Below are 18522 nucleotides of genomic sequence, written 5' to 3' on the forward strand. Positions count from 1 at the left end.
GAGTTCTCCAGGGCGTCCCTTGCATCTGACTTATTGGCTACAGATTTAGGTTTTTCTCTCTACCCCTTCAGTTTGCTGACTACAAGCTCAAGTCCCGCCCCTGGACTCCTTCACTTCTGACCCACTGGCTACAAACCTGAGGGTTCCCTCTGCTGCCTCAGGATACCAGCCATAAGCTGAGGGGTTCCTAGCCTCCCTCACTTCTGATTTGCTGACTCACACTACTCCAATGGGTTCGATAATTTGCTGGAACAACTCACAGAACTCACTGTATGAAAACAAAGTACAAACAGACACGTACGGTGAGGTCTGGGAAGGTTCTCACTGTACAGCTTCTATGTCCCAAAAAGGGACATACTACCATCCCGTGAGCACCACGAGCACCAATGTCTTCCACAGACCAGGAAGCCCAGGAGCTTCGTGTCCAGAGCCTTTACTGGGGACCCATTAGGTAGTCATGGTTACTGGATCCTCCCACCTTTCCTGAGGTCAGCTAATACCAGGTCACTTGCTGGTCTCTCTGGTCAGGCCAGCCCCACCTCACCAGCACAAACCCTCGAGTGTGGCCTGGAGGCCTCTTAGACAACAAAACTCAAAAACCAAACCCGCTGAGGCAGGGTCAATTCCAACTCACAGCAACTCTATAGGACAGAGTAGAACTACCCTACAGGGTTTCCAAGGAGCGGCTGGTGGATTCAAACTGCTGACCTTTTGGTTAGCCACAGTAGCTCTTAACCACTGCACCCCACTAGGGCTCCTCTCTTCAAAGACAAAGGCTTAGAGTCATCTCTCAGGAACCTAGGACTAAGACCAAATTCTTTGGGTAAAGCTAATATAAGCCCCACAACTGAGTGAGTGGTGCTGGCAGGATAGTTTCTCACAACTCAGTGGTTAGCACATCGTATCTGTTACAGCCTGAATTGTCTGGAACAGTAAATCTGGAGGTGTCAATCTGGATAACTAGAAGGAGAATACAGAACTGTTAGAGCCTGGGTACCCTCAGGTAGAAACTTTTGCAAAACCTGAACTAGAGTACGACTAGTCCCTAACCTTAAGAAGCTGAGTCTCCTCAGACCCTTACACTTCTACTTTAAGTTCTATTTCAAAAAAGAAGTGTCATGAATTGAATCGTATCCCCCAAAATATGTGCATCAACTTGGCAAGGCCATGATTCCCAGTATTGTGTGACTGCCCAGCATTTTGCCATCTGATGTGATTTCCCATGTGTTGTAAATCCTATCAATATGACGTTAACGAGATGATCAGCAACACTTATATTGATCAGATCTACAAGACTAGATTGTGTCGCAAGCCAATCTCTTTTGCGATATAAAAGGGAGAAGTGAACAGAGAGACGGGGACCTCATACCACCACCAAAGCAGTGCTGGGAGCACAGCGCATCCTCTGGACCTGAGTTTCCTACACGGAGAAGTCCAGGGGAAGACTGATGATGAGGACCCTCCTCCAGAGTTGACACAGAGAGAAAGCCTTCTCCCGGAGCTGGCACCCTGAATTTGGACATGTAACCTCCGAGACTGAGAGAATAAACTTGTCTTTGTTAAGCCACCCACCTGTGGTATTTCTGTTACAGCAGTACCACATAACCAGGGCAAGAAGGTAGGCAGACTTTCACTTGGTGGAACTCTAACGAGCTGTTCCTTTTGGGAGAACATACGAGGGACATGTACACACACAGCCCTGGCGCTGCAGTGCTTTCACACACACCTCACTTGCTCTCAGAGTCTCCCCGTGAGATAACACACACATACGCTACTTCAATTCATAGTAAACCAAGCAATATTCCTTGCTTTGGTTTTTTAGAATGTTTCACCTAATTCCAACGTACATTTTTATGTAATAAAAAGCTAGCAGAAACCTGACAATATAGCTGATAAGTTCTGGGCTATTTTAAGAAAAGCGCTGTGGTGCTCTCACTGTCGCACGTTGCACAGGTCACCTCGTTTTCAGAGCATGAGACAGAGACTCCCCAGGGTAGCAGCTCCTACCTTGTGGGACTCACTGATGCAGTGAAGGTCTGCCGAGAACCCGCGTGCGGCCGCCTGCTCACAGATTTCTTCCGCTATGGCTTTTGCCTGTCCTTGCTGTGTGGCGTACAGTAACAAAAACCTCCTCATCCTGCAAGACACACGCTGTGGCTGCGACAGCTGCACTGAAAACCACAAAAGGAGGGGAAAAAAACACTAAAGGAGGGGAAAAAGGGACTCCCTTTTCAACGAAGTAGTAACAGCCGCAGGTATTAGGTCCCTCATAATCTTTAACAACTGGTCCCTGGGTAGCAGGAGCCCTGGTGGCACAGTGGTCAAAGCCCTCGGATGTGAGCCAAAAGCTGGTGGTTAGAATCCACCCAGAGGCACCTGGGAAGAAAAGCCTGGTGATTTGCTTCTGAAAAAGCACAGCCTTGAAAACCCTGTGGAACACTTCTACTCTGACACATTGGGTCGCCGTGAGTCACAGTCGACAAAACAGCAACCAACAACCACCTTTAACAAAGACTGCAACAATCTCTGCATATGATAGAAACGGCCTCTCTAAACGCGTTTGTTAGCATCGATTCTAAACGAGTCTAGAAAGGTGAATTCATCAAACTAGGGAGGATACAGGGATTAAACTCCACGGTCCAGAACCACATTCTGGGGTTAGACTACCTGGATCTGAAGCGACCTTCTGCTGCTCACAGCTATACTTTTAGGCGAGCTACTTCACTGATCCGTGCCTCAGCTGCACTGTGCTCAAAATGCAGATGGAACCCACCCGACAAGTGACGTAATACGTGACCAGCGCTTGAAACAATACCTGGACCATAGCAGTGCTCACTAAATCTGAGATATCTTTTTCTTTTTTTAAAAAAAGAGAAGAGTAAAAATTCCTACAATTAAAATTGTATGATTCTTGGTTTCTCTTGATGCTAGTGCTAAATAAACTAATCACAGAACCAAAGTTAATTGAAGCAAAACTCTCATTTGTTATTTGATTAAATGTCACACATACAAGCATGTGTATAGGTACACATTTATATACACGTATATACATTTCCGATCCAGTCAAACATTTTACTAGTTCACGTTTTTCCTCAACAAGATGGCCTGACACAGTGGCTGCAACGATTGTGAGGATGGCGCAGGACCGGGCAGCCTTTCGTTCTGTTGTGCATAGGGCGGCTATGAGTTGGAACTGACTTGAGGGCACCTAGTAAGTTTTTTCCCGAAAAAGTAACCAGGAGCAAAATAATAGTCACTCACAGACTTTTGCCAATACTCACTCACTATGCCTAAACCTTGGGACTGTTAGTTTTGACAGATTAAACGATTAAACTGAAACCCAAACCCAAATTTTGGCTTTTGACAAATGGGCAACCAACAGTTTATGCCCCCCAGTAGCGGCTAAGAGCTCAGCTGCTAACCAAAAGATACGCAGTTCGAATCCACCAGCCACTCCTCGGAAACCCAATGGAGCAGCTCTACTCTGTCCTATAAGGTTGCTATGCCTTGGAATCGACTTGAGAGCAATTTTTTTCTTTTTCCCGGCCAATTATACCTAAGAACAAATTACACCATAAAGAAATTAACAGATAAAATAATTGTTAGGTAACAAGATAAAAAGTAAAAGTGCAGGCTACCCTTATGGGCCACAACAGCTCCTGGCACACAGTACGCGCTCAATAAGATAAACAAATGGACGAGCAAACAGCAAAGAACAACATGAAGACACCACACACACAGAAGCGACCAAGTACTGCAGAAACGTCAACATGAAAACCCCATCGCTTATTACTTTAGGTAACACTGAACACTTCCTAGGAGCCAACCTATGTTCCAGACACTTTAGAGGATTAATCCTTGTTGTTGTTAGGTGCCATCGTCGAGTCGGTTCCAACCCAGAGCAACCCTATGCACAACAGAAGGAGACATCGCCCGGTCCTGCGCCATCCTTACAATCATTGTTATACCTGAGGCCATTGTTGCAGCCACTGTGTCAATCCACCTCGTTGAGGGTCTTCCTCTTTTCCGCTGACCCTGTACTTTGCCAAGCATGATGTCCTTCTCCAGGGAATGATCCCTCCTGACAACATGTCCAAAGTATGTAAGATGCAGTCTCACCATCCTTGCCTCTAAGGAGCATTCTGGCCGTACTTCTTCCAAGACAGATTTGTTCATTCTTTTGGCAGTCTACGGTATATTCAATATTCTTCACCAACACCACAATTCAAAGGCGTCAATTCTTCTTTGGTCTTCCTTATTCATTGTCCAGCTTTCACATGCATATGATGTGATTGAAAATACAATGGCTTGGCTCAGGTGCACCTTAGTCTTCAGGGTGACAGCTTTGCTTTTCAACACTTTAAAGAGGTCCTTTGCAGCTGATCTGCCCAATGCAACGTGTCTTTTGATTTCTTGACTGCTGCTTCCACGGGTGTTGATTATGGATCCAAGTAAAATGAAATCCTTGACAACTTCGATCTTTTCTCCATTTATCATGATGTTGCTCATTGGTCCAGTTGTAAGGATTTTTGTTTTCTTTATATTGAGGTGCAATCCATACTGAAGGTTGTAGTCTTTGATCTTCATTAGCAAGTGCTTCAAGTCCTCTTCACTTTCAGCAAGCAAGATTGTGTCATCTCCATAATGCAGATTGTTAATAAGTCTTCCCCCAAACCTGATACCCCGTTCTTTTTCATATAGTCCAGCTTCTCGTGTTTTTTGCTCAGCATACACATTGAATAAAAATAAAAAAATTATTTATTTTTTATATTTTTATTTATTTATTTAATTAATTTAGGTATGGTTAAAGAATACAAACCTGACGCACACCTTTCCTGACTTTAAACCAATCAGTAGCCCCTTGTTCTGTCCGAACAACTGCCTCTTGATCTATGTAAAGGTTCCTCATGAGCACAATTAAGTGTTCCGGAATTCCCATTAATTGTAGAGCTTAATCCTTAATTCCTACAAAACCAAACCTTAGAGTGGATTCTGACTTAGGGCAACCCCACGAGTGCAGAGTAGAACTGTGCTCCACAGGGTTTTCAATGGCTGTGACCTTTCGAAAATAATGTTCTTGGGTGCTGTCCTCTCAATACCAACTCACAGCAACCCCACGGGACACAGCAGAGCTGCCCCTTGGGGTTTCCTAGGCTGGAATCCTTAGGAGAGGAGATGTCCAGGCATTTTATCCAAGGAGAGGTGTCGGGTTTGAACCGCAGACCTTTCAGCTTGGCAGCTTAGTACTTACCCTTAAGGGGACAGACACCCAGGCCTTTCTCGTGAGGAGCCTCTAGGTAGACAGGAACGAACAACCTTTTGGTGAGTAGCAAGCAAAGTGCTTAACCTCTTGCACCACCGAGGGGAGCCTCCTTAGCCCCTGCAACCACCTTGTAAAGAAGGTAGTTCCTCTCAGGTTTCTCTGGGACTGGCCGGCCCCAGGTCACACGGAGAGTCAGTGGGGCAGGAGTCACCAAGGCTTGTCAGGAACATTCCAGAGTTTCCAGGGCACGCACCTTCCAGACACCCCCAGTTCCCCGCGCCCCCGATGTGCATTTACTCAAGTCCTGAAAAGCACGCGGAAGGAAGGACACACGCGGTAGGAGGAGGGACAGACGCCACAGAAGGAGGGATAGATGCCATAGGAGGAAGGACGCCCGCCGAGGAGGAGGGGCGCTCGCCTCTCAACGTTGCAGGCTCGCACTTCTAAAAGAAACAAACGACGCGGCGGGGCGGGGAGGCCCCAGGCGGGGGACACGGGGAGACGGGGATCTCGGACCGGCCTACTCCGGAGCCCGACGGGGCGAGAACCAGGCCGGGAACGGCGCCGAGGGGCTCACCTGCTCGCCGAGCGGCCCCACCTGCCCGCCGAGCGCCCTCACCTGCCCGCCGAGCGGCCCCACCTGCCCGCCGAGCGCCCTCACCTGCCCGCCGAGCGCCCTCACCTGCCCGCCGAGCGCCCTCACCTGCCCGCCGAGCGGCCCCACCTGCCCGCCGAGCGCCCTCACCTGCCCGCCGAGCGCCCTCACCTGCCCGCCGAGCGGCCCCACCTGCCCGCCGAGCGCCCTCACCTGCCCGCCGAGCGCCCTCACCTGCCCCCGGAGGCCCTTACTTGTGTGTGGCCCGCCCGGAAGGCTCTCGAAGCGCGCATGCTCTGTGCCCGGACCAATAGGAAACTCGGCCCGGGGAGCCGAAGCCAATCACAGCGTGCTGGGCGTGGGGGCGGTGCCCGGACGACCTTCTCCGCGCATGCCCGGAAGCTCGCCGCGGTCGCGCGCGGAGCCCACGCAGCGCTTGTCACCCGGGAGCCGGGCCAGGTAGGTATCGGCCGGCTGCGGGCTCGGGGCTCTGCCGTCAGCTCTCCTCGGGCGCGGCTCCGGGCCCCAGCGCAGCTCACGGTGGACCCGGTGTTGGGGCCGTGGGTTTGGGGGCGTCGGGTGTAGGCGTGAGGGTGTGTGGGCGCCAGGTGTACGGGTGCCCGGACGTGGGTGCAGGGTCCGGGGTCCACCCGCTCCCAGGGGCCCGTGGGTGTGGGGGCGCCAGGTGTACGGGTGTCCGGACGTGGGTGCAGGGTCCGGGGTCCACCCGCTCCCAGGGGCCCGTGGGTGTGGGGGCGCCGGGTGTACGGGTGCCCGGACGTGGGTGCAGGGTCCGGGGTCCACCCGCTCCCAGGGGCCCGTGGGTGTGGGGGCGCCGGGTGTACGGGTGCCCGGACGTGGGTGCAGAGTCCGGGGCCCACCCACTCCCAGGGGCCCGTGGGTGTGGGGGCGCCGGGTGTACGGGTGCCTGGATGTGGGTGCAGGGTCCCAGGTCCGAGGTCCCGGGCCCACCCGCTCCCAGGGGGCCGTGGGTGTGGGGGTACAGGACTCCCCTCCCTGTGTTCTGCAGACTTCTCTCCCAGATTTCCAGAGGGGGCTCAATTCTGGCCAGATGGCCCCCACTTCCCCCCTCATTGCTCTTGTTGTTTTTTCCATTTTCAAAGCCTGATCTCGACCTTCCTCAGTCCTAATCCAATCCCAACTCCGAGGAGAAGTCCGCACCTCAGGTCGGTAGATGCTTTCTTTAGGCATGCCTTGCTTCCGCCTGTCTGGAATGAGACCATTTAACGTTGCCATTTTCTAGTAGATTTACTTTTACCTAAATGCAGTTCTTTTTTTCAACCAATATTTAGGGGGTGTTGTCAAGAGAGAGCCCTGGTGGTGCAGTGGTTAAGTGCTTGGCTGCTAAGGGAAAGGTTGGAGGTTTGAACCCACCCAGTGGCTGTGGGGAAGAAAGACCTGGCTATCTGCTCTTATAAAGATTACATCTTAGGAAAGTCTATGGGGCAGTTCTGCTCTGTCACATGGGGTCGCTATGAGTCAAAATCAACTCAACGCTAATTTTTACTGTTGGTCAAGAGCTGGATAGCCTCATTTTGAATCCCAGCACTTAGGCGAGCGGTGTCAGCTTGGCAAAATAACTTGTCTGTGCTGCGCTAGGCTCACTGGTGAAACAAGAATGGAAGGGCCTCGTTCGCTGTGTTGTGTGGAGGGCTAATTCACGCTCATGAAGCCCTCACGCCTGGCTGTGGAGTCAGTTCGGACTCCCAGCAGCCCCATGTGTCACAGAGCGGAGCTGCTCCATGGGGTCTTCTTGGCTGCAGTCTTTACAGCAGCAGGCCACCAGGCCTTTCTTCTGCGGGGTGGTTCAGAGCGCTGACCTTTCGGTCAGTAGTCAAGTGCAAGCCTTCTGCTCTAGCACTGGCAACAGTGCCTGGCAAATGAAAGCCATTTTTCTAGGCTCTGGGATATAGAGACCCTGCCCTCCTGGTCTTCTATTTCAGTGGGATTTTTATTAACCACTTTTTTTTTTTTTTTTTGGTACTCAGCCTTAGTTTCGTGGACACTGATGTTGAGTGGAATCACGTTCTCAATGTCTTTGACCGTGTTTTTTTTCCTTTAATTTTGTTATAGATCAAGAGGCATTGAGAACCTGGCGACATGGCTTTAGTCACTCTGCGGAGGAACCTTTCTCACTTGTGTGATTTCCGGATACAGGGAGCCCTGGCCGCTCTGAAGAGTCAGCCTGTGAGCCATTTCCACAAGGCATTCAGGGAGCATCCCTGCTACTGGTTCTTTTCACTACAACCAGCCCCCTCCAGGGTCAGGTCCCATCACGCCTGTTGTAAAAACTTCCATTCTGAAAACGGAAATGAGCCTCAGCCAGTTGGCCAACCAGCATCTTCTCGAGTGCACGACTGGGACAGGCTTGAACAAAACATTAAACACATGGACGAACAGGTGTTTTACAGGAGGCTAAATGACTTCAGTTCATCGGAAGAAGTGCTGAGTTTTGTAGGCACCCTGGAAACGCTGCCTGATGCTGGGGCAGCAGGAGCTTTACAGAGGATCTGGGAAGTAGAAAAGAAAGATGGCACTGGAAGGCTGCCAGAAGAAATCCTGGAGAATCACGTCTTCAAGGCTTTATGCTTTCGGTGTGAACGGGAATCTCCAAATCTGACCAACGCTGCTTTGGTGACAGCTGTGCAGGCCCTGACTCTGGCACGTGTAGATCCTCAGGGTAGCTTGTTAGAGAACCTAGTGGCAGAATGCCAGAACCGTCTCCAAAAGGGCGGCCTGGAAGTCCACCATCTTTGTATTCTTGGGGAAAGTCTGATTAAATTGCGGGATCCAAGCTGTGTGATGCTCGAACAGATTATAGGTCAACTGCAAGGTGAAGAATTGGAAAAATTTTCCCCAGAGGATATCATGGCCCTTTATAGAATACTCCAGGCATGTCCTGAAAAAGTGGACCAATACCAGACGTTTCTGAGTAAGATAAACAGGCTCTCTCTGTCGGTTGTTTACAGCCTGAGTCCTAAGTCCATAAGTCAGTTACTCAGTGCCCTAGTGACTCTCGATCAAACCCAGGCGCTTCCTCTGGTGATAAAGCTGGGCAAGTATGCAGTGAGGCACATCCCCCGTTTCACTAGTGAAGAGCTGGGCAATGTCTTAGAGGCTTTCATATACTTTGGGCACAACGACAGATTTTTCATGAAAGCCCTTGAGCAACACGTACCCGCGCTTTGTCTGGCTTTGAAACCTGAGGTGGTCAGCAAAATCACCAAGTACTGCAGTACAAAACTGATTCTTTCAAAACCCATCTTGAATGCAGTGGCAGAAAGTTTTGTTTGCCAGTCAGAAAAATTTTCACCTTGTCAGATTTCTGAGTTAATTGAACCATTTGGCAAACTCAATTACTTGCCGCCAAACGCCCCTGCGTTATTTAGGAAGCTAGAAAACACGCTGTTCACTCACTTCAGTCACTTCCCACCCAAGATGCTATTGAAACTCCTCCATTCATGTTCGCTTATTGAACGCCATCCCGTCAACTTTATGGCAAAAATTTTTAGCCCTTATTTCCTTCAACAGCTGCAGGGTGAGTCGGTTGTAACTTGTGAGAGGGAAAAATTAACATTTGGGCTTGTAATGTTTCGAAGTCTGCCCCTTTGCCTTTATTTCTCTTGCAAAACAGTTTGGAGGAAGATGTGAAGTGGCAGACGCTGTAAGCGCAGGTCTCGCAGGTCAAAGACCGCGAGGACATCGTGCAGAGGGAGGAAGGTGGTTCGGGCGGACTGACTGCTTCCCTAGCTGCGGGGCTGCCACGTCCTTATGGGCACATGGTGCGGCGGTGTGGTGATACCCACCGTCACGTTACAGTCTTTGATGAGAGAGCACCTGTCACCCCCCTACCCCGATGCCCCCCCAGAGGATGGCATTGTTCATCTTCATTCAGGGCCACCCAAATACATCAAATTTCTGAATCTCCATAGTTTTGGGAAATTTGTAATTCCACTAACATATTTTGTCACTTTAGGTTATATTCTGTAGTTCGGGTCTTGGGTTCTTAGAAGTCAAAGTGAGATTTCATTGGTGACAAATAAGGGCATAATTAGTTCTAACAAGCTTATTTCCTAGTATCCCATAAAAATACATGATTTCTGGAGCGGCTGGATTCATGGTGCACGTACACGATGTCCTCTCACTGTGCATACCGCAGCTCAAACTCAGCCGTGACTTGGGTGCTTTTTATTTCAGGTCAAGAGCCCTATTTGGACAGGTTGAGTCGGGCACAACTGACACAGCTTTCCCTAACCTCCATCCTAGAATGCCCCTTCTATAAGGTAAAAAAAAAAAGTTTTCTTTGGCCCCCCCGTGAAATCTTTTAAGTTCTCTCTCTCTCTCTCTTTTTTTTTTTTTAGAAAATTATAAATCTGTGTCTAACGTGTAGATTGTTAATAATTGAGGAAATTAAGATGCAGGGAGGGAAAAATCGGCATTCTGTAGCACTTTCTGCCCGTGCCATGTATTTCTTTTTTATTGTGCTTTAGGTGAAAGTGTACAGCTCGAGTTAATTTCTCATACAAAAATTTATACACGTATTGTTACATGAATTAGTTGCAATCCCCACAATGTGACAGCACCCTTCCCCTTTCCCCCCCAGATTCCCGGTGTCCGTTTGTCCAGTTCCTGTCCCTTCCTGTCTTCTCATCCTGCTTTTGGACAGGAGCTGCCCACACTTGGTCTCATGTATCTGATCAAACAAAGAAGCACTTTCCTCACATGTATTGTTTTTTGTTTTATAGTCCTGTCTCATCTTTGTCTTGAAGAGTGAGCTTCAGGAATGATTTCCATCCTGGGTTAACAATGTGTTTGGGGGCCATAGTTTTAGAGGTTCCTCTAGTCTCTGTCAGACCAGTACGTCTGGTCTTTTAATGTGAATTTGAGTTCTGTTCTACATTTCTCTCCTGCTCTGTGCAGGACTGTGTTGTGTTCCTTGTCAGGGCTGTCATTGGTGGTAGCAGGGTGGTAGTTGGGCACCATCTAGTTTTTCTGATCTCAGGCTGATGGAGTCTGTGGTTCATGGGATCCTTTAGTCATTTGGGCTAATATTTTCCTTGTGTCTTTGGTTTTCTTCATTCTCCTTTGCTGCAGGTGGGATGGGACCAACTGATGTATCTTAAATGGCCATTCGCAAGCTTTTAAGACCCTAGACGCCACTCACCAAAATGGAATGCAAACCATTTTCCTAATAAACTTTGTTATGCCAGTTGACCTATATGTTCCCCAAAACTATGGTCCCCAGCACCAGCACCAGCTACTCTGTCTCTCAAGTGTTTGGATGTGTCCAGGACACTTTTTAGCTTTTGCTTTGGTCCAGTTGTACTGACTTCCCCTGGGTTGTGTGCTGTCTTTGCCTTCACTGAAGTTGATTGTCTACTGTCTAGTTCGTGATTTCCCCCTCCCTCCCTCTCTACCTTCATAACCATCAAAGAATGCTTATTTCTAAGTTCTTACAATAGTGATCTCATACAACCGTTGTCCATCTGTGAGTAATTTCACTCAGCATAATGCCCTTCAGATTCATGCATGTTGTGAGGTATTTCATGGATTCATCATTGTTCTTTATCATTGCGTAGTACTCTTTTGTGTGTGTGTACCATAATTTGTTTATCCATTCGTTTATTAACGGGCATTTAGGTTGTTTCCATCTTTTTGCTATCATGAATAGTGCTGTAGTGAACATGAGTGTGCGTATGTCTATTCGTGTGACAGCTCTTATTTCTCTTGGGTATGTTCCTAGGAGTGGGATTGCTGTATCATATGGTATTTTTATTTCTAGTTTTTAAGGAAGTGTCAAATCATTTTCCAAAGTGGTTGTAGCATTTTACATTCCCACCAGCACTGCATAAGATTTCCAATCTCTCCAACATTTGTTATTTTGTGTTTTTTGGATTAGTGCCAGCCTCGTTGGGGTAAGATGATATCTCATTGTAGTTTCAGTTTGCATTTCTCTAATGGCTAATGATCATGAGCATTTCCTCATGTGTCTGTTAGCCATCTAAATGTTGTCTTTGGTGAAGTTTCTGTTCATATCTTTTGCCCATTTTTTAATTGGATTGTTTGTCTTTTTGTTGTTGCGGTATTACAGTATATTATAGATATTAAAGATTAGACCCTTATCAGATATGTTGTAGCCAAAAATTTTTCCCAGTCTGTAGGTTCTAAGTTCCTTCTCTTTCGACCTATCTCAATAATGTCATTAAAAAGTAAAAGTTTCATTTACTTGATACCTACTGCTGGCTAGTCAATTCCAACTCATAGTAACCCCATAGGACAGAGTGGAACTGCCCCATAGAGTTTCCAAGGCCGTAATCTTTACGTAAGCAGACTGCCACATCTTTGTCTCACGGAGCAGCTGGTGGGTTTGAACTGCCAACCTTTCAGTTAGCAGCGGAGTGCTTAACCACTGCACCATCAGAGCTCCTTTTACTCGATGATTGCCACAAAATAGCCTTTTCAGTGATAAATTCACCCCATGCCTGTATTCTTGCACTTGTAAAACCAATTTCTTGCTATATGAGATTTCTTAGACGGTTCTGTCAAGTGCTGAGGGTATAATATAGGAGTCTTAGTATTCCTAGATTCGCTGTGAGGGTTTTAGTTTTTGCACCCTGATAGCTGTTAGGTATGTAGTTGTTTGGTGCTATCGAGTCAATTCTGACTCATAGTGACTGTCTTTGGCTGGGTTCTCTAGAGAAGCAAAACCAGTAAAACATATAAATATATATATGCTTCAAGGAAATGGCTCACACGGTTGTAGAGGTTGGAACATCCCAAGTCCGTGGGTCAGGTTTCTCCTGATGAATGTAGCCACAGAGGCTGATGGACCCAGGATCAGCAGGTCAGAGGGCAGGGCTCTTGTTCACAGGCTGAGAAGATCAAAACCAAAAAACCAAACCCATTGCTCTCGAGTCGATTTCAATTCGTAGCAACCCTGTGGGACAGAGTAGAACTGCCCCGTACAGTTTCCAAGGAGCACCTAGTGGATTCAAGCTGCTGACCTTTTGGTTAGCAGGCATAGCTCTTCACCACTGTGCCACCAGGGTCTCCTGTTCACCTGATCTCCGGCTCTTGGGACTTGAGCTAGCAGCTTAGCTGCAGTCTTGCCTGCTGATCTCTGGGACCCATCAATCTGTGATCCCAAAGATCGGCAGGCAAGCCCACAGGTAAGCTGCTAGCTCAAGTCCCAAGAACCGGAGATCAGGTGAGCAGGCGCCAGCTGCAGGATCCGGAACGAGCAAAAGCCACAAGCCTTGCCAGAATACCCACTTTCATTTGATGCAGCCCACACGCCCAAGGAAACGCCCTCTCAGCTGATGGGCTGCTCATCATAGAGGTGATCACATAATATCAAATCTCATCACGGAAGTGATCACACCATCGTATGACTGTCAAATCACTGAGGATCGTGGCCCAGCCAAGTCGACACACAACCTCAACCACCAGAGTGACCCTGTGTACAAAAGAACAAAACACTGCCTGGCCCTGCGCCGTCCTCACCGTGTGCCCGTTGTTGCAGCCACTGTGTCAGTCCAGCTCACTGAGGGTCTTCATCTGTTTCAAATGCATCGTTTCTTCTGTTTGATGTAAAACTGTGACTCTCTGGAATGACCAAACCCTAAGTCATTTCTGAGTACGTTTTAATCCAACCTGGAAATGTTGCCTTACCTGGTAGGGTTTAGTTCAGGCGGAGGTGAACTTTCTGTATAAGTACTTTCAAGATTGATTCTCCTAACTACTGCACACCTTGTCTGTGATGAGAAATAGCATCACCAGGCTTGGTCCTCCCCTGACTGGCCCTCCATACTTAAATCTGCATCACATTTAGGGGTATCTGATGATAATGAGAGAAGCTGGACTATGTGAAAAAGAATGCAGTATGAGGGCTATTGGGAGATTCGTTAACAACCTGTGATACACAGATGGTACAACCTCGCTTGCTGAAAGTGAAGAGACTTGGAGCACTTATCGGTGAATATCAAAGACTACAGCGTTCAGTATAGATTACACCTCAACATAAAATAAAAATCCTCACTACTGGACCAATGAGCAACACCATGATTAATGGAGAAAGGATTGAGGTTGTCAAGGATTTCATTTTACTTGCATCCACAATCAACACCCATCAAAGCTGCAGTGAAGAAATCAAAAGACACATTGCACTGGGCAAATCTGTAGCAAAAGACCTCTTTAAAGCAAAGATGTCACCTTGAAGACTAAGGTGCGCCTGACCCAAGCCGTGGTGTTTTCAGTCGCCTCCTATGCATACAAAAGCTGGACAGTGAATAAGGAAGACAGAAGACGAATCAATGCCTTTGAATTATGGTGTTGGCGAAGAATATCAAATATACCGTGGACTGCCAGAAGAACAAACAAATCTGTCTTGGAAGAAGTACAGCCAGAATGCTTAATGGAAGCAAGGATGGCAAGACTTCATCTCACATGCTGTGGACATGTTATCCAGAGGGATCAGTCTCTGGGGAAGGACATTGTGCTTGGTAAAGTGGAGGGTCGGTGAAAAAGAGGAAGACCCTTAACGAGATGGATTGACACCGTGGCTACAACAATGGTCTGAAGCATAACGAGTGTGAGGATGGTGCAAGACGGGGCAGTGTTTCCTTCTGTCGTACCCAGGGTTGCTGTGAGTCAGAACCGACCCAACAGCACCTAACAACAGTACATATATTTTATTAATTAAAAAAAAACAGTTTTCCTTACTCAGATTTTTAATCTGCCTTGGATTTATTATCATTTGTGGTATCTGATAGGAGTTTAACTTTGTTCTTTTCCAGATGGATAAGCAATTTGCCTGCATAGCTGTCACCTTCTCCTTGAATTGAAATGTCACTTTTATCATAGTTTCCTTTATTAAAAATTTAGTTGGGCATCCTTAAGGTCCTTAAGGCAATTCTAAGAGTTACAGATATGTTTCTGGAACCATGATAGCATTGCAGTAATATTTATTTTTTATGGTGACCAGTGACTACTTTTAAAACACATTTAAAAGAAACTTTGATCTCTTAGACTTAACCTATAATAAGAGTATTCTGCATTATTATTTCAAGAAAGATACCTGTCCTGAGTTGTGGAAGACTATCAAGCCTATAATGTAATTTCGTATCTTTTATACCCAAGGACCTCATTACCTTCTATCTATTCCCTGATTTTGTACCTTACTCATCTTTCTCACATTTGTACGTGCAATTTTTAGGGTCCCAGGCTTCTTCCTAAATATCAGGTGAAATCGTTCCTTACTCCGTGCTGTTCCCTGGAAACCCCTGTGGATTTTCAACTTTATAAATCTGTGATGATTGGACTGCTTGACCTTCTAGGAGCGAGACCATATTTTGCTTCAAAAGTGTTGACACCCTATTGTTATACGATAGGTAAGCAGTAGGGAGTTTGTTGTTTCCTGGATCTCAGCAGTCCTGTCCCCTTTTGAGATCTATATGGAACTTACTAGCCCATAGAAGGTCTCTGAAATACAAAATGGAATATCCCCTCTCCTGAAGGCAGATAAGACTCGTGGGCACTAGGGTCACAACTGTCTGGGTTTGAATCCCAGCTTGCCACATAGTAGCAGAATGTTGACCAGTGTGTTTGATATTTTTCTCCCTGCTTCCTCATCTGTAAAATGAGTAAGAAGACTATCTACTTCAAAGAGTTGTAAGTACTAAATGAGATAATACATAATCATACTAAGAGCTCATAATTAGTGCTTAGTAAATGTTACTGTTTATAATCTAGGTTGTGTTGTCCACTATAGTGGCTACTAATAAAAAAAAAAAAACTCGGGGCTATTTAAATTAAATTAAATTCAAAATTCACTTCCTTAGTCACACACTGCACATGCTCAGTAGCCGTGTGTGGTCAGCGGCTACCATATTAGCCCAGATAGAAGCATTCCCATCATCATGAAAGGCCTACTGGGCAGTGCTGACTGGAGAGGCCAGGTCCTCCCATACAGGTTTTTCTAATTGATGAGTAAAAGAAAACGGTCTCAAAGAGGACTTAAGAGTTCCATAGGCTCAGTGGTCACACTGCACACCTCTCCTGTAACGGGCTGTCTTTACAAAGGAATGGCAGAACACCCGACGGGAAGGAAGGGGAGTCTCCCCCCACCATGGACCATGTGTTCAGATGCAGGGTGCCTTACCGCTTCCTGGAACACAGGTGATGAGCTCTGTGGGATGCATAAATGTCTAATTTTGCTTAAACTTTTGGTGACTGGTGGTCCTCTGAAGGAGCCTGCTGTTTGTAAGGAGAAAGAGAGAGAGTAGTTCCTGTTAAACAGAAGATAACCTAGAACCCCGTTGCTTGTTTTAGTCTGGTTGAGCCTCCTTAATTTCAGGCTGACTTGGTTAATCGTACAGCTGGTTAAATTCTCACCCTTCTTTGGTTATGGTCATTACTTTGCAGCCTTCAGCCATATTGATAAATGCAATTTGGAAGAAACTGATACAGAGCAAAGGAGTAAAGGAAGACAGTATTTGTGAGGGTATCACAGGAAGATTTTTCCCTTTCTTCTCTTGCCAGATGTTGAAATTAAGTTAGATGAAGAAGGATTTGTATTACCATTTACTGCTGATGACGATGCCCATAAAAGGTAAAGAAAACTGTGGTTTTCACATTATAAAACTTGTTTGAGGTTAATAAGCAATGATCTTTTTTTCTTTGAAAGGTAAAAAAGCATAATTCTGGAAATTAAAACACTACTTTTCAACATAGAATTTTTGGAAATTCTTTGCAGTTTTTCTAAACATCAACGTTGAGTATATTTTTTAATAGATTATAACACATTATTTATTTGAAAATGGAATCGGCACATAGGACTAGCCCAGTTCCAAATAAACTTTGGCAAGTAAAAATATGTAAATATTTTGATTGTTTTAAAAATTAAGCTTTTTTTTTTTTCTTTTGGATGTTTCAGGGTAGCACTGTGCATTGACGGTCCAAAAAGATTTTGTTTTAATGGCACAAACTTACTCGGAAAAGAAGCCATTAAACAAAGACACCTACGGCTACTTGGTTATGAAGTTGTTCAGGTATAGTGTCACCTGCTTCTTTTTTTTTCCAGAAGTAAATCCCTAATTCAGACTGACTTCCTCCAAGGTAGTAGATGGTCTGCCAGCCCAGTGGACCAAGAATCTTACACTTGTATATATCAACTTTGCTAATTAGGCATTTCAGAATGCTTAGTGTTTTCTTTAGACATAGAGAATTTTCAGATTCTTGGTTTTCCAAAAGTGGGGCGTGCCTGTGTTCTCCATAAACTGTGCTTCACGCTGCTTTTAGCAGTTTAACATTATTGGAGTATCTGCTTTGCGTTAATTTCTCCCTGATTTAATGACTGTCCATCTCGCTCATCCCAACATTAATCTCCCTAAGACTTGAATCACGTCAGCGTGTGCTCAGAAACCTTCATCACCTCTTTACTGCTCACGGGATAAAGTGAAGCCTCCTCTACATGGTAACGTTCACAGCTCTTCATGGTTTGTGCCGGACACACACCCATCTTCTAGCCCCTCTGCTCCAGGCTGAGTGGTCTCTTCCCTTCCACCAAGCCCACTGCCTTCTCTTGCCTATGGTGCTTCCACCACCAAGCTGTGTCCCACCTGAGTATCTGCGATCGGTCCCTTCATCAGCACGCAGCCCCAGGCTTGTCCCATCACCCTCACCTAAAACACCAGCTCCCTCTGGGTGCTGGCGCCCTGATGATCCTGGCACAGGCTGCTTCACACTAACGTTTACTGTTTGTATTTATTGTATATGTTCTTTTGACAACTAATTTGTAAGCTTCTCAAGGACAGTGTTCACGTTTGAATTGTATTTAGATAGCCCACTTCTTCATTCAGCAAATACTGAGTCCGCGTCATATGCCAGGCACCGTTCTGAGTGCTGGGATACAGGGTGGATAAGATAGACATGAACTTGCCCTTGGGGAGCTACCACTCTGTTATAAGGCTGGGAGGGTGGGGAACAAGTTCACAGAAAAACAAGGTCATTACAGATTGTGAAGGATAATAGCCCTTTTTTCCCTTCCCTAATAGATCCCCTATCATGAGACTGAGATGTTAAAATCAAGACTTGAATTGGTGGAATATTTACAAAGAAAACTGTTTTCTCAAAACACTGGGGTTCAATGGTAACAAGAAGGAATACAGACATCAAAACTCAGATAATGAAAGAACTTGTGTTTTTATGGGACTCACATAAAGAGAAGAATATGTGAATTTGCCATTTGGCAGAATTATCCTTATGGAAAAAACTCGTTAGGACTGTGGAGAGGCTGTGTGCAGGCCCTAGGTGAACAGGAGGGCCTGTGGTCTTCCTTATGCTGTGTACACCATGTATCAGTGGGCGGTTTAAAATGAACTTCAATACAGAATCATAGATACTTGTTTTTTATACATCAAACAGAATGGATCAAGTGCAATAAAGGAATGTAATGCATAAACTTGTTTTTAAATTTTTCATCTTGGAATAATTATCTGCAAAATGAAAATAGCGTGCTCTCTTAGAGACCTTTGTTTCTGCCTCTTGTGCAGACGAGGGGGCATTTCCCCGCCATTTTCTTATTCCGCATTTTGTTAGTGGAAGTAATGTATGATGTATGCTGAGAAGGAGCCATGAGAAACCG

General features: G+C 46.3%; 2 protein-coding genes across 11 annotated transcripts in view; one reads left to right on the forward strand and one right to left on the reverse strand.

Annotated features, from left to right (window-relative positions):
- MTRR (5-methyltetrahydrofolate-homocysteine methyltransferase reductase) overlaps positions 1-6155 on the reverse strand; it is a 47727-nt gene extending 41572 nt beyond the window's left edge. The window contains exons 1-2 of one of the 8 annotated variants that reach the window (XM_023545372.2): positions 6072-6155; positions 2008-2171 (exon numbers count right to left, since the gene is read on the reverse strand). In XM_023545372.2, coding sequence (XP_023401140.1) covers positions 2008-2136 — 129 coding nt within the window. In that variant the 5' untranslated portion in view covers positions 2137-2171; positions 6072-6155. Of the gene's footprint in view, positions 1-2007; positions 2172-5861; positions 5883-6071 lie in introns of those variants that run through there. The other 7 variants (XM_023545371.2, XM_023545374.2, XM_023545376.2 and 4 more) reach the window with 7 other exon arrangements.
- Positions 6156-6214: 59 nt separating this feature from the next.
- FASTKD3 (FAST kinase domains 3) lies at positions 6215-18339 on the forward strand. Of its 3 annotated transcripts, XM_010588061.3 has the most exons (8): positions 6243-6317; positions 6983-7045; positions 7953-9417; positions 10077-10162; positions 15094-15268; positions 16419-16488; positions 16813-16927; positions 17933-18339. In XM_010588061.3, the coding sequence occupies exons 3-8, from the start codon at positions 7980-7982 to the stop codon at positions 18029-18031; spliced, it is 1983 nt and encodes a 660-aa protein (XP_010586363.2). In that variant the 5' UTR covers positions 6243-6317; positions 6983-7045; positions 7953-7979; the 3' UTR covers positions 18032-18339. The 3 variants fall into 3 exon arrangements, 2 of the variants coding, with proteins under 2 accessions (XP_003407994.3, XP_010586363.2); XM_003407946.4 differs by lacking the exon at positions 6983-7045 and having other exon boundaries at positions 6215-6317; XR_002785101.2 differs by lacking the exon at positions 17933-18339 and having other exon boundaries at positions 6236-6317; positions 16302-16488; positions 16813-16864.
- Positions 18340-18522: the final 183 nt, after the last annotated feature.

The sequence above is a fragment of the Loxodonta africana genome, chromosome 2 (assembly GCF_030014295.1).
Source record: "Loxodonta africana isolate mLoxAfr1 chromosome 2, mLoxAfr1.hap2, whole genome shotgun sequence".
Taxonomy (NCBI): domain Eukaryota; kingdom Metazoa; phylum Chordata; class Mammalia; order Proboscidea; family Elephantidae; genus Loxodonta; species Loxodonta africana.